The 16,449-nt window shown below is 45.4% G+C and overlaps 1 protein-coding gene across 4 annotated transcripts in view; it reads left to right on the top strand.

The window, feature by feature from the left end:
* The window catches only part of LOC140208327 (NACHT, LRR and PYD domains-containing protein 3-like), a 48,620-nt gene that overhangs the window by 20,814 nt on the left and 11,357 nt on the right, over positions 1-16,449 (top strand). For all 4 annotated transcript variants that reach the window (XM_072276913.1, XM_072276912.1, XM_072276914.1 and 1 more), the window contains exons 2-8: positions 2,357-2,449; positions 3,845-4,182; positions 9,585-9,756; positions 9,857-9,922; positions 11,295-11,461; positions 13,191-13,362; positions 13,462-13,527. In XM_072276913.1, the coding sequence (XP_072133014.1) occupies positions 2,389-2,449; positions 3,845-4,182; positions 9,585-9,756; positions 9,857-9,922; positions 11,295-11,461; positions 13,191-13,362; positions 13,462-13,527 (1,042 nt within the window). In that variant the 5' untranslated portion in view covers positions 2,357-2,388. The remainder of the gene's footprint in view (positions 1-2,356; positions 2,450-3,844; positions 4,183-9,584; positions 9,757-9,856; positions 9,923-11,294; positions 11,462-13,190; positions 13,363-13,461; positions 13,528-16,449) is intronic.

The raw sequence follows: 16,449 nt of genomic DNA, 5'->3' as shown, positions 1-16,449 counted from the left end.
ACCAAGACTATACTAAAGTCTGTAGATGGTTGCTATACACAAATGCTCTGAATGGCTCTTGACGTGAGTTGGCAACAGCACATGACGAACGTCGAGCTCTATGACGACCTACCGATGCTCACCACTAAAATCCAGGCGAGAAGACTGCAACTAGCGGGGCACTGTCTACGCCACCACGAGCTACCTGCCAGCCTAGTCATCATATGGGAGCCCAAGCACGGGAGGATGAGCCCTGGGCGCCCTCCCAAGACTATGGTCAACATGCTGCTAGAAGACAGCGGCGCGGCTAATGTGGATGAACTGAACACACTGATGAGGGACAGGGAGAAGTGGAGAGTCCGTTATCGTGCCCGACGCCGGCCCCCTCGGCCTGAGTCGACGTAGTGGTAGTAGTAGTAGTAGTAGTAGTAGTATTAGTACTAGTCGTACTATAGCATGGCTGAATAGAATGAACAGAACTCCTTCACCAGGACATTCTCTAATAACGAAAAGAAAATGAATAGCACACAAAATCAATTTGCCTCACCAGGGGGAATATATAGAGGGGCGATGCAGCTTATGAGCCTGAGAAGCCATTACTTACAAAATCCAAATATTCTGGTAGCTTTTTATTTCCAGAAAAATAACATTAACAAATTGATAGATCGTTAACGCTGTTGCTAAGTTAAAGAGTGAATTATATCTATAGGCTTCAATGGGTACATTTAATGTCAGAGAAATGTATGTTTCTTCGCAAATATCCACGAGAACAGAGGAGTGCCCCAAAGTATGAATGACAGTCAAATGTTAGAAACTCAAAGACAACCCGCAGCTCCTCTCACTCACGCATAAACAGCAGCAAAACAACGACCGCCCCTCCCCACCAGCAAAAAAGCATCCGCACACTCCACCGAGCACTCAAGCGTTTGGCAAAGCATCAGTAAAGATACAGACAAAGCCTACTCTTTCACCCGGTAATTCGACATACCACAGGCTCTCTCTGTCCCTAATAAGGGATAAAAAGAGATGTCCCTGTTTCGCAGCGAGAGGAGAGACATAACAAACAACTCGCTGATTTCCGATGTTAAAAAAGTCAGTTGTGTTGCTTTTTCCGAGCTCTGTGCCCAAAGAACTCGAGTCCCTGGCACACAGTCATCTTGTTGCTTCTGATCCTCCATCTCCCACGACACACCAGTCATCAGAGGGAATGCAAATCATCCTTTCACTGTCAGGTTGAACGTTGTAAACATTATCTCCAGCACAAACTTATCCAGCCTGGAAATGTCAAAATTATCCCCAGCCTTGTCTTCAGAAAGTAGGAAATACTGCACAATATTTATTAATTTGAAGAACCCAGTCAATAACCGAGGTTTGAATTTGACTTCCACAGGTTCTGAACCACGATTAGCACCACTACAATTTGAATGCGCAAATTCCTAGTTTGGTAAATTAATGGACCGCGTGCAAAAGGAAAGGTGAACTCAAATACTCAAAGTTCACAGTCCCATCTGCAGCCTTTCATTGATTCCTGGAGGCAGATTTCGTTACAGTAATCGCTGTCCCCCTCCCTCTTCAGTGGATCATCAGATAATAAACAAGTCATGCATTAAAATTTAACCAAATGCATTAAATGTAATCATGATGCATGGTATCGCACTAGTCCACAGGATGAGCTGTTTTTTTTTAATATATATGAAGGTCAGATGTAAAGGTTGGTGAAGGTATAATCACTGTTAGTAGGCACAGATTTAATAAAGGCGAGGAAATGGTGCAAATCGTTTCATCAAAGCAAATTGCACAAAAATTAATCCACTGAGACTTTAGAAACCTTCTAACATCGCTCCTGTATTTAACTTCATGGAAACTTGCCAGTGACATCCATGTTAAAATGAAAGGAGAATCAGGTGTGATTAAGAAATCTGCGCAATTCCGCAACAAGAGGAATGGAAGTCGCATGGTCAGCAGGAGTGTTATGGGTTTCGCTGTTGTTACAGACGTCCGTTGATCATCACAGCGCCACCAGTGGTGGGAGGGTCAAAGCAGTGGGTACTGTCTGCTCAGACTCTCCAACCTGCATTGAAATTCCACCGATCCACAATTCGGTATGACACCACTCCGGGTCCATGCCACAGGACTGGTTCCTGAAACTTGTTCTTGCTTTGAACAGCGTGAGCAGATCAGCCGGTAATGCGGCCAACGTGGGTACTCCAGGGATTGTGTGATTGGGGGTGTGAATGTGTGCAGAAGGATCAGGCCATATCATGACTGCATTGGATATGAACATGTTACTGTCAGTGTGTAGCTGAATGGACATGGCAAAGTTCTCCTTTGTGCCTTAATTGATGTCTGACCCGTCTGCTAATTTTACTTGTTACAGAGAACCAGAAGCTGCCCACACTTATCCTCAAAATGGCTGAAGCAGCAAGTAAGGGAGGGGTTCCAGAAGCTACAACATCAGGAAAACAGATGGGTATGTAGGAATCATTTTGTTGACACCAAATTGGGCAATCTCATATTCAGCATCTGCTCTGTACCTGACATGTATATCTCAACTTCCCACACCGGTTCAAATCAATCATCAGAATTTCTTCAGATATAACCACTGCATCCAGATTTGTCTCATAAACAAATGTGGAGATGTCACAGTTATCTCCATAGTCAAAATCGTCATCTGAACAGCGCGGGTCCTGGCACTAATTCCAGTGACCCACAGGTCACTCCCTGCCATTTGGAAAACAACCCATTTATCCCTACTTTATGTCATGTTGACCAACTAATTCCGTATCCATATAAATACTTTATCCCCAGCACCTGGTGGTTGAAGTTTCCCGATGAATCTCCAATGTGGGATGTTACTGAAAATCCAAATGCTCCACATTCTCTGGTCTCGCCTTAACTATTCTGCTAGTTGCATCACCAAGAACATTCCAGTGGATTCAGTCAGCTTAATTTCTCCTTTACAATTCATTGGTGGATTTGTTCGATCCTTTCAACTTTCTCCTGTCATAGTGTTTACTATGGCTGAACATTATTCACACCACTGAGGTCAAACTAACCAGAATACTGTTCCTAAATTTTACTCTAACTTTTTCTTATGCAATTTTAAGTATATCAAACCATTCAAACTGTCTCGGTTTACCTGTGCCTGTAAGGTTTTCGGGACACCATTTAGAGCAGCATTTACCCGCTGAAGGCAATTTTTTGAAGTAGGTAAATGCAGGTGGAATTACTGAGAACTGAGTGTCTCCAAAGCTGATCCATGTTGCAACTGCACACAATACTCGAACTACGACTCGCGAACGACCCCTACAACTCCAAAATGACATACCAATTTACCTATTCAACTGAGACGAGACAACCTGCAGAATCGGGAATTCTAAGCAACGCACACAAAATGCTTGAGGGGCTCGGCGGGCCAGACATCAGCTACGGGAAAGAGTAAAGTGTCGACGTTTTGGAAAGGGTCTTGGCCCGTAACATCGACTGTAGACAGATTTCCACAGTTGCTGCCTGAACTGTCGAATACTTACAGCAGTTTCTGTACGACTCTACTCACAGTTTGACTTATAAAATCCAATGTACCAAATATTTCTTTACAACCCCAACTGCACGTGACACCACTTTCAATAAACTAAAATCCCTGGTGTCATATCCATGTTCGTCAGTGCACTACTCACTACCCTGACTTTCACTGTGTAATTCCTTCTCTGATCTGTCCTTCCAAAGTGTAACACGTTTTTGTGTCTGTTTCAGATTGTGTTCGGCGACGTGCTGCACAAAAACCCCGTCTTTAGGATCCAGAGAGAAATTTGCTGTCCAATAGGTGTTCGATAATGTCTTTAATTTCCCCCATTTTCCTTCACAGGTCCGAGCTCAGTGATCACCGAGCTCCTGGCAAGCTGTGACGATTTCCAGCTGTTGCTGTTGATGGATTTCTACCAGGACAGGCTGGAGCAGGCGATGCTCCCGGATCCCAGTACAGATCCCTGGTGGCCGCTCAATGCTCACAGCGAGTGGAGCAGTTCACAGTTCTCTGACGCTGGAATAAACGAGTTTAAATGGAAATACGGCAGGAACTTTAGTTTCGGGAAGACTGTACCGTGTGACGGCAGGATGTCAGCGAGGACTGGGACATCATCAGTGGTGAACGGAGTGAGCCTGGCGTTAACGGCCGAGAATCAGTTCAGTGGAGAGGAACATCGGGTGAGTGGGAGGGAGAACGTGTTTGAATTTTCGCACATCACAGCACTGATGGGTGTCGGAACTCTGATTAATAGGGATATCAAAGCATAAGAACAAATCACAAATAAATAAATATAATTGTTAAAAATGTTAATCTCAAGCAATGATTGAAAAGGTTGTAAATACCTCTGGCGGCGGCTCAATGATCAGAGCGAGGGGAGTATCTCACAATTCTGAGGTTGCAATAAACGAGTTTAAATGGAAGTACGGCAGAAACTTTTATCTCGGGAGGACTGTACAATGTGACGGCAGGATGTCCGTGAGAACTGGGGCGTCATCAGTGGGTGCCACAGGAGCTGGAGTGTGTTCTGTTCTGGGTGATGATAATTGTGTTACAATCTGTAACTGCAAGGCTTATTGAGAAAGTAAGGAGGCATGGGATCCAAGGGGACATTGCTTTGTGGATCCAGAACTGGCTTGCCCACAGAAGGCAAAGAGTTGATGTAGAAGGGTCATATTCTGCATGGAGCTCGGTCACCAGTGGGGTGCCTCAGGGACCAGTTCTGGGACCCTTACTCTTCGTGATTTTCATAAATCACCTGGACGAGGAAGTGGAGGGATGCGTTCATAAGTTTGCTGATGACACAAAGGTTGAAGGTGTTGTAGGTAGTGTGGAGGGCTATCAGAGGTTACAGCGGGGCATTGCTCGGATGCAGAACTGAGTTAGAAGTGGCGGATGGAGTTCAACCCAGATAAGTGTGAAGTGGTTCATTTTGGTAGGTCAAATATGATGGCAGAATATAATATTAAAACATAGAACATAGAATAGTACAGCATATTACAGGCCCTTCGGCCCACAATGTTGTGCCGACCCTCAAACCCTGCCTCCCATATAAGCCCCCACCTTAAATTCCTCCATATACCTGTCTAGTAATTCTTAAACTTCACTAGTGTATCTGCCTCCACTACTGACTCAGGCAGTACATTCCACACACCAAACACTCTCTGTAAAAAAACTTCCTCTAATATCCCCCTTGAACTCCCCACCCCTTACCTTAAAGCCATGTCCTCTTGTATTGAGCAGTGGTGCCCTGGGGAAGAGGCACTGGCTATCCACTCTATCTGTTCCTCTTATTATCTTGTACACCTCTATCATGTCTCCTCTCATCCTCCTTCTCTCCAAAGAGTAAAGCCCTGGCTCCCTTAATCTCTGATCATAATGCATACTCTCTAAACCAGGCAGCATCCTGGTAAGTCTCCTCTGTACCCTTTCCAATGCTTCCACATCCTTCCTATAGTGAGGTGACCAGAACTGGACACAGTACTCCAAGTGTGGCCTAACCAGAATTTTATAGAGCTGCATCATTACATCGCGACTCTTAAACGCTATCCCTCGACTTATGAAAGCTAACACCCCATAAGCTTTCTTAACTGCCCTATCTACCTGGGAGGCAACTTTCAGGGATCTGTAGCCCTGTATCCCCAATTAATTGTAAGACACTTGGCAGTGTGGAGGATCAGAGGGATTTTGAGGTCCGAGTCCACAGAACACTCAGAGCAGCTGCGCAGGTTGACTCTGTGGTTAAGAAGGCATACGGCGTTTTGGCCTTCATCAATCGTGGAATTGAATTTAGGAGCTGAGAGGTAACGTTGCAACTATATAGGACCCCAGTCAGACCCCACTTGAAGTACTGTGCTCAGTTCTGGTCACCTCACTACAGGAAGGATGGGGAAGCCATAGAAAGGGTGCGGAGGAGATTTACAAGGATGTTGCCTGGATTGGGGAGCATGCCTTATGAGAATAGGTTGAGCGAACTCGGCCTTTTCTCCTTGGAGTGAAGGAGGATGAGAGGTGACCTGATAGAGGTGTATAAGATGATGAGAGGCATTGATCTTGTGGAGAGTCAGATGCTTTCTTCCCAGAGCTGAAATGGTTGCTACAAGAGGACACAGGTTTAAGTTGCTGGGAAGTAGGTACAGATAAGATGTCAGGGGTACATTTCTTTTACGAAGAGAGTGGTGAGTGCGTGGAATAGGCTGCCGGCAACGGTGGTGGAGGCGGATACGACAGGGTCTTTTAAGAGACATTTGGATAGTTACATAGAGCTTAGAAAGACAGAGGGCTATAGGTAAGCCTAGTAATTTCGAAGGTAGGGACATGTTCGATACAACTTTGTGAGCCAAAGGGCCTGTGTTGTGCTGTAGGTTTTCTATGTTTCTATGCAAACAGTGTGAATCTGGGAATACTGCCATGTTGTAATGTGTAATCACTGAATAAACCTCCACTGGAAAAGGCAAAGGAAAGGCATCAGGTGTCAGCCGGTAATCCGCTGTAACTTTGGACACTGGCGGACTGAGGAGATGAATCACATCTTCTTTTCTGCGACTGTTCACTCTGTTATAAAAACCTTCTGACTTCTTTCTTCCTCTGTGATCGTTACTTGTCTGGTTTCTGTTTTACACCGTCAAATCCGATGAGGAATTATTTATGGATTTGGAGCCACGTCAAAGAAGCGGTCACAGACTAGCCAGGATCTCATTGAAACATAGAAACATAGAAAATAGATGCAGGAGTAGGCCATTCGGCCCTTCGAGCCTGCAACACCATTCAGTATGATCATGGCTGATCATCCAACTCAGAACCCTGTACCTGCCTTCTCTCCATACCCCCTGATCCCCTTAACCGCAAGGGCCATATCTAACTCCCTCTTAAATACAGCCAATGAACTGGCCTCAATTGTTTCCTGTGTCAGAGAATTCCACAGATTCACCTCTCTCTGTGTGAAGATGTTTTTCCTCATGTCGGTCCTAAAAGGCTTCCCCTTTATCCTCAAACTGTGACCCCTCGTTTTGGACTTCTCCAACACAGGGAACAATCTTCCTGCATCTAGCCTGTCCAATCCCTTTAGGATTTTATACATTTCAATAAGATCCCCCCGCCCCCACAATCTTCTAAATTCCAGCGAGTATAAGCCTAGTCGATCCAGTCCTTCATCATATGAAAGTCCTGCTTTCCCAGGAATCAATCGGGTGAACCTTCTTTGTACTCCCTCTATGGCAAGAATGTCTTTCCTCAGATTAGGGAACCAAAACTGCACACAATACTCCAGGTGTGGTCTCACCAAGGCCTTGTACAACTGCAGTAGTACCTCCCTGCTCCTGTACTCGAATCCTCTCGCTATAAATGCCAGCATTCCATTCTCCTTTTTCACCGCCTGCTGTACCTGCATGCCCACTTTCAATGAGTGGTGCACAATGACACCCAGGTCTCGTTGCACCTCCCCTTTTCCTAATCGGCCACCATTCAGATAATAATCTGTTTTCCTATTTTTGCCACCAAAGTGGATAACTTCACATTTATCCACATTAAATTGCATCTGCCATGCATTTGCCCACTCACCCAACCTATCCAAGTCACCCTGCATCCTCTTAGCATCCTCCTCACAGCTAACACTGCCACCCAGCTTCTTGTCATCCGCAAACTTGGAGATGCTGCATTTAATTCCCTCATCCAAGTCATTAATATATATTGTAAACAACTGGGGTCCCAGCCCTGAGCCTTGCGGTACCCCACTAGTCACTGCCTGCCATTCTGAAAAGGTCCCGTTTATTCCCACTCTTTGCTTCCTGTCTGCCAAACAATTCTCTATCCACATCAATACCATACCCCGAATACCGTGTGCTTTAAGTTTGCACAATAATCTCCTGTGTAGGACCTTGTTAAAAGCCTTTTGAAAATCCAAATATACCACATCCACTGGTTCTCCCCTGTCCACTCTACTAGTTACATCCTCAAAAAATTCTATGAGATTCGTCAGACATGATTTTCCTTTCACAAATCCATGCTGACTTTGTCCGATGATTTCACCGCTTTCCAAATGTACTGTTATCGCATCTTTGATAACTGACTCCAGCATTTTCCCCGCCGCTGATGTCAGGCTAACCTGTCTATAATTCCGCGGTTTCTTTCTCCCTCCTTTTTTAAAAAGTGGGGTTGCATTAGCCACCCTCCATCCTCAGGAACTAATCCAGAATCTAAAGAGTTTTGAAAAATTATCACTAACGCATCCACTATTTCTTGGGCTGCTTCTTTCTGCACTCTGGGATGCAGACCATCTGGCCCTGGGGATTTATCTGCCTTTAATACCTTCAATTTACCTAACACCACATCTCTACTAACATGTATTTCCCTCAGTTCCTCCATCTTTCTAGACCCTCGGACCTTACTATTTCTGGAAGATTATTTATGTCCTCCTTAGTGAAGACAGAACCAAAGTAGTTATTCAATTGGTCTGCCATGTCCTTGTTCCCCATGACAAATTCACCTGTTTCTGTCTGTAGGGGACCTACATTTGTCTTAATCAATCTTTTTCCTTTCACATATCTATTAAAGCTTTTACAGTCAGTTTTTATGTTCCCTGCCAGTTTTCTCTCATAATCTTTTTTCCCCCTGTCCTAATTAACCCTTTGTCCTCCTCTGCTGGACTCTGAATTTCTCCCAGTCCTCAGGTGTGCCGCTTTTTCTGGCTAATTTGTATGCTTCTTCTTTGGAATTGATACTATCCTTAATTTCCATTGTCAGCCACAGGTGCACTACCTTCCTTGATTTATTCTTTTGCCAAACTGGGATGAACAATTGTTGTAGTTCATCCATGCGACCTTTAAATGCTTGCCATTGCATATCCACCGTCAACCCTTTAAGTGTCATTTGCCAGTCTATCTTAGCTAATTCACGTCTCATACCTTCAAAGTTACTCTTACCCAAGGGGCCTCGCACAATAATATTGCAATCTAACTCTTCCTCATTGCTCAACACCCAGTCTAGAATGGCCTGCTCTCTAGTTGGTTCCTCGACATGTTGGTTCAGAAAACCATCCCGCAGACGTTCCAAGAAATCCTCTTCCTCAGCACCCTTACCAATTTGGGTCACCCAATCTATATGTAGATTGAAGTATCCCATTATAACTGCTGTTCCTTTATTGCACATATTTCTAAATTCCTGTTTAATGCCATCTCCAAACTCACTACTACTGTTAGGTGGCCTGTACACAACTCCCACCAGCGTTTTCTGCCCCTTAGTGTTATGCAGCACTACCCATATCGATTCCACATCCTCCAGGTTAATGTCCTTCCTTTCTATGGTGTTAATCTCCTCTCTAACCAGCAACGCTACCCCACCTCCTTTTCTTTCACGTCTATCCCTCCTGAATATTGAATATCCGCAATGTTAATTTGGTGGAGCAGATTCACTGTGAATGTGCCTCCATGTGCTCTGCACTCAGAATGTACAGTCCATGTCCAGACAGGATCAGCACCCGTCCGGGTGACTGCTCAGTGTGATCCCGTTACAGAGCACATCATTTATTTCTCATTCTCTGTGTGAATCTGTCAGTCCCCAATAAGTTCACTGTTACTCTTCACAGAAAATCTCTGATCTTGCTGATAAGGGAGAGCGGGCAGACAGTTCTAAACTCCTCCTGAGCCTGGTGATGGAGAAAGGCTCCCGCGCCTGGAGGGTGATGTGGGAAACGGTTGTGAAAATGCGGAATTGTGTCCCAACGTTTGACGAAATACTGAAGGAAATACAGGAATATGGTGAGAAAATATCAGAGATTAATTTAAATTTTGGATCGCATCACAGCACACTTTACAATTTTACAAAAATGATTTCCTCAATTTGTTTAAATTTAATCAGGTTGTGATCCTTCCCATCGGCCAAGTCCCGCTCAACTTTCACTAAAGGGTCTCAATGAGCTGAACGGTGAGTGAACGTGCATTGAACATTGCAGAGTATAACACAGGAATAAGTCATTAGGCATATCATATTGTGCCAAACCAGCTAAGAAGTAAATCAAATGTACCCAAACTCTAATCTCTCCTTCCTACACCATGTCCATATGCACCTATCCTCCTTACATCCATTTGCCTGTCCAAACGTCTCTTAAAAGCTTCTAATAGTTTGCCTCTATCAGCTTATAAGGCAGTGCATTCCAGGCAGCCACAACTCTCTGATTTAAAAAAAAAAGCTATCCCTCACATCCCCTTCATTCTACACCCTCTCACCTTCAATATATTCCCTCTGGTAATAAACACTTCAACTGTGGAAGACCGATTCTCTCTCTCCAATCTATCTAAGCCTCTCATAATGTTGTCAACCTGTGTTAGAGCTCCCCTTGGCCTCCGATGGTCCAGAGAAAACAACCAATTTTTTCTCCAGCCTCTCGTGATAGCACATACCCTCTAAACCAGGCAGCTGTCTGAAGCCTCAACACCCCTCCGGTAGTGGGGTGATCGGAACGGTACGCAATGGCCCACATGTGGCCGAAGGAGAGTTTCTAAAATTGAAACTTGACGCCTGTTTCCACCAACGGTTGTAAATTGACTTAGGTAATGTTAAGTATCTCAAACCGTTCAAACTGTCTCGGTTCATCACTGCGTGTCAGGTTTCTGAGGCACCATTTGCCCGTTGAGGGCAAGTTTCTGAAGTAGCTAATCGCAGGTGTAATTACTGAGAACTGAATGCTTCCAAAGCTGATCCAAGATGGAACTGCACACAATAATCCAAATTAGACCTTGCGAATGACCCATTAAACTCCAACATAACATGCCAATTACTCTACTCAGCCGAGAAGAGATAATCTGCAGATTCCGGTAATCTAAGCAATGCACACAAGCTGCTGGAGGAACTCAGGGGGTTAGGCAGCAGCTGTGGGAATCAACGTTTCGGGAAGCGTCCCGGCCTACAAAGTCGGCTGTATACACATTTCCTTAGTTGCTGACTGCCTGCTGAAATTCTCCAGCACCTTGTGTGTCTATCCTCAACAGTTAGATTTATAACATCAAATGTATCAAAGCTTTCTTTACGACCCTTTCTCCACATGACATTACTTTGAATTTAATTAAATTCCTTTGTGCTGTATCTACTTTCCTCACTGCACTGTTCAGTGCCCCGTCCCTCGCTGTGTAATTCCTTCCCTGACTTGTCCTTCCAAATTGTAACACATTTGTGTGCCTATTTTGGATTGTATTTGGTCACCTGCTGCACAGACACCCCGTCTTTAGGTTCCAGAGAGAAATTTTCTGCCCAATAGGTGTTGGGAAATGTCTTTAATTTTCTCCATTTTGCGTCACAGTTCGGAGCTCAGTGATCACCGAGCTCCTGGCAAGCTGGGACGATTCCCAACTGCTGCAGCTGACGGATTTCTACTGGGACAGGCTGGAGCAGGCGGTGGAAGGAGGGGTGCACGGAGTGAGCCTGGTGTTAACGGCCGAGAATCAGTTCAGTGGAGAGGAACATCGGGTGAGTGGGAGGGAGAATGGGTTTGAATTTTCACACGTCACAGGACTGATGGGTGTCTGAACTCTGACTCATTGGATAATAAAGCATAAAAACATTTCACAAATGTATATAATTCTTAAAACTGTAAATGAGAAGCAATGATACCCCCAGAGGCAGCTGAATGTTCAGAGCGAGAGGAGCAGATAACAATTGAATGAGGTTGCAATGAATGTATTTAGATGGAAATAGAAACATAGAAAACATAGAAAGCCTACGGCAGAATACAGGCCCTTCTGCCCACAAACTTGTGCCGAACAGGTCCCTACCTTAGAAATTACTAAGGTTACCCATAGCCCTCTATTTTTCAAAGCTCCATGTACCTATCCAGAAGACTCTTAAAAGACCCTATCATATCCGCCTCCACCACCGTTGTTGGCAGCCCACTCCACGCACTCACCACTCTCTGTGTTTAAAAAAAACTTACCGCTGACATCTCATCTGTACCTACTCCCCAGCACCTTAAACCTGTGCCCTCTTGTGGCAGCCATTTCAGCCCAGGGAAAAATCCTCTGACTATCCACACGATCAATGCTTCACATCATCTTATACGCCTTCATCAGGTTGACTCTCATCCTCCGTCGCTCCAAGGAGAAAAGGCCGGGTTCACTCAACCTGCTCTCATAAGGCATGCTCCCCAATCCAGGCAACATCCTTGTAAATGAGGCCACCAGATCAGAGCACTGTACACCAAGTGGTGTCTGACCAGGGTCCTATATGGCTGCAACATTACCTCTCGAATCCTAAATTCAAGTCCACAATTGATGAAGGCCAATATACCGTATGCCTTCTTAACCACATGGACAACATGCGCAGATGCTTTGAGCGCCCTATAGACTCGGACCCCAAGATCCCTCTGGTTCTCCACACTACCAAGAGCCAACATATTTGACCAACCAAAATGAACCACTTCACACTTACCTGGGTTGAACACCATCTGCCAATTCTCAGCCCAGTTTTGCATCCTATCAATGTCCCGCTGTAACCTCCACACTATCCACAACACCACCAACCTTTGTGTCATTAAATATGGTAGGAACTTTTATTTTGGGAAGACCGTGCAGCGTGACGGCAGGATGTCAGTGAGAACCGGGACATCATCAGTGGGTGCCACAGGAGCTGGAGTGTGTTCTGTTCTGGGTGGAGATCACTCTGTTACAATCTGTAACTGTAAACAGTGTGAATCGGGGAATACTGTCATGTTGTAATGTGTAATCGCTGAATAAACCTCCACTGGAAAAGGCAAAGGAAAGGAATTATGTGTCAGCCGGTAATCCGCTGTATTGTTGGACACTGGCGGACTGAGGAGATGAATCACATCATCTTTTCTGCAATTTATCTGAGACTGTTCACTCTGTTATAAAAACTTTCCTGACTTCTTTATTCCTCTGTGATCGTTATTTTCTGATTTCTGTGTTACACCGTCAAATCTGGTGAGGAATTATTTATGGATTTGGAGCCAGGTCAATGAAGCGGTCACAGACCAGCCAGGATCTCATTGACTGGTGGACCAGGTTCACGGTGAATGTCCCTCCGTGTGCTCTGCACTCAGAATGTACAGTCCGTGCCCAGACAGGATCAGCACCCGTCCGGGTGACTGCTCAGTGTGATCCCGTTACAGAGCACATCACTTACTTCTCATTCTCTGTGTGAATCTGTCAGACCCCAATATGTTCACTGTTACTCTTCACAGAAAATCTCTGATCTCGCTGATAAGGGAGAGCGGGCGGACAGTTCTAAACTCCTCCTGAGCCTGGTGATGGAGAAAGGCTCCCGCGCCCGGAGGGTGATGTGGGACACCTTTGTGAAAATACGGAATTGTGTCCCAAATTTGGACAAAATACTGAAGGAAATACAGACATATGGTGAGATAATATCAGAGATTAATTTAAATTTGGATCGCAGCACAGCACACTTAAAAATTTTACAAAAATCATTTCCTCAATTTGTTTAAATTTAAACAGGTTGTGATCCCTCCCCTCGACCAATTCCCGCTCAACTTTTACTAGAGGTCCTCAGTAAGTTGAAAGGTAAGTGACCGTGCATTGAACATTGCAGAGTATAAGATGGGGATAAGCCATTCGGCCTATCACATTGTGCCGAACCAGCTAAGAAGTAAATCAAACATACCCAAACTCTAATCTCTCCTTCCTACACCATGTCCATATGCGTCCATCTTCCTTATATCCATGTGCCTGTCCAAACGTCTCTTAGAAGTCTCTAACAATTTGCCTCTCCCACCTTACCAGGCAGTGCATTCCAGTCATCCATGACTCTCTGATTTAAAAAAAAAACTATTCCTCACATCCCCCTTAATCCAACCCCCTCTCACCTTCACTGCAGGCCCCTAGTGATAGACATTTGAACCCCAGGAAACCGATTCTCTCTGTCCACTCTGTCTAAGCCTCTCATAATTTTGTCAACCTGTGTCAGATCCCTCGGCCTCCGATGATCCAGAGAAAGCAATTCATTTTTCTCCAGCTTCTCATGATAGCACATGCCCTTTGAACCAGACAGCATCCTGGTAAACCTCTTCTGCTCCCTCTCTAAAGACTCAACATCCCTCCGGTAGTGGGGCAATCGGAACGGTACGCAATGGCCCAGATGAGGCTGAAGCAGAGTTCATAATGTTGAAACCTGACCTCTGTTTCCACCAACGGTGGTACTTTACGTCGGGCGGTTAAGTTGTTGAGCCACAAAGATCTGACCAGGTAAATGTTGGCACTGTGACAGAGAACACAGTGAGACACAGGGAAACGTGTTTGCTAGAGGGAGAGTTTTCAAAGGACACTTTGAGGAAAGAGGCAGAGAGCTGGCGAGTTTGACTAAAGTGGTCACACCGCTCTGGGACCTGCAACCACAGATCTCCACCGGAGTCTGGCTGGAGAAGGGGGTGATCCAGAGAATAGAAAAATAAACGCACCAAAAAGTCAAAACCTTCTCTTGCCAGCCACTGCCCCCTCCTGAACAGCCTCATCCTTAACCATTTTCTAAACTCCCCCAGTTCCTGCAGATTATCCTTTCTTAGAGTTGGGCGTCCGCTGAAGTTCCAGTCACAGAACAGTAATAATAGCATCACTTTAATTAGAAAAGCAGGTAACATCCCAACCGGTCTGTTCAACCACAGAGCAGCATATGAACACCGCTGTGTTCACATCTGCACTCCCCAGTACAAACACTGTTACAGTGTTAGAGAGGGTGAGATTGGGGGACAAATTCCTCAGCTCAGTCCACAGAAGCTGAAATTCATGACTGCCGGTGTTGTGTGATGGACACTGTGGAAGGGTCAAAGATGGGAATTAGGACAGAGAAACCGAGCGTTGTGGGATCGCGGCATGGAAGGTGCTAAGAACTGAAAATGTCTATAAATAATATTGCAATTAGTTGAATTGTGACCGTCTGGATGGGAAGCTCACTGCATCCATAAGCCCATCATGTCAGTGAAAATAGAGCCCGGGGCAGTGCATGAGCTCAGAGATTGTGAGGCTTCATCATTGCAGACTGAGTTGGATCACTCAACTGCATATTTAACAGAGGAGAGAGCGTAGGAAAGACAAATATCACAAAATTTATTAATATTGCATCAGCGCATGTTTTAACTGATTATTCGAAGCACTTAACAGAAATATAAGGAATCTCGGCCAGAACGCTGGTTCAGTCTCTCTCATTTACAATAACAAATCCCAAAGATAATAATTTAAATATGGGATCAGAGACAGACGAATCAGGAAGTTTACAAACTACTAACGTCTCTGTCACCTCTGTTAAAGCTGTTCTAGTCCACATCCGGTCAATGAAACCCCTCAGTTTCCCTGCACCATTGATTTGGTAAATCGCTACAAGATTCTTCTTCACTATTCCTCATGTTGTTTGCCGAGGGAACAGACACGACAGTGAAATTCCCACAACCATTTCTGAATACGAAACAGATACACTCCTTGATTATTGAAGAGCATCATACCTACCACTGTCACATTCTCTAAAGTAAATATGTACACAATCAATGTTTTCCTATGCTCCCAATCACAGCCAAATACATTGAATGGAGACCCACACACGCCTGACAGGGTCCTGTCACATTGTGAGACACCACACAACCAGGGCAGGGTCCAGGCACATTATGAGTCCCTACACATCGCTGGCAGAGTCCTGGCACATTGTGAGACCCCACGTGACTCTGACAGGGTACTGACACACTGTGAGACCCCACACACCCCTGACACGGTCCTGACATACTGTGAGACCCCACACACCCTTGACAGGGTCCTGACACATTATGAGACCTCACATACCACTGACAGGTTCCTGACACACTATGAGACCCCACACACCTCTGACACGGTCCTGACATACTGTGAGATGCCACACACCCCTGACAGGGTTCTGACATACTGAGACTACACACACCCCTGACAGTGTCCTGACACACTGTGAGACTACACACACCCCTGACAGGGTCCTGGCACACTGTGAGACCCCACACACCCTTGACAGGGTCCTGACACATTATCAGACCTCGCATACCACTGACAGGTTCCTGACACACTATGAGACCCCATACACCTCTGACACGGTCCTGACACACTGTGAGATGCCACACACCCTTGACAGGGTTCTGACATACTGAGACTACACACACCCCTGACAGTGTCCTGACACACTGTGAGACCACACACACCCTTGACAGGGTTCTGACATACTGAGACTACACACACCCCTGACAGTGTCCTGACACACTGTGAGACTACACACACCCCTGACAGTGTCCTGACACACTGTGAGACCCCACACACCCTTGACAGGGTCCTGACACAGTGTGAGAGCTCACACACGCCTAACAGGGTTTCTGACTCACTGTGAGACCAGATCTTATCAGGGAGATTAATGCAAATGTACCCTTAGGAGGCAGCTAGGGACTGTATAAAGGAAATAGAAACAGTATATAACGTAGC

Source organism: Mobula birostris, chromosome 13, assembly GCF_030028105.1.
Source record: "Mobula birostris isolate sMobBir1 chromosome 13, sMobBir1.hap1, whole genome shotgun sequence".
NCBI classification, from domain to species: domain Eukaryota; kingdom Metazoa; phylum Chordata; class Chondrichthyes; order Myliobatiformes; family Myliobatidae; genus Mobula; species Mobula birostris.
Note: the sequence above shows the minus strand (reverse complement) of the source record. Positions and strands in the feature narration are given on the sequence as shown.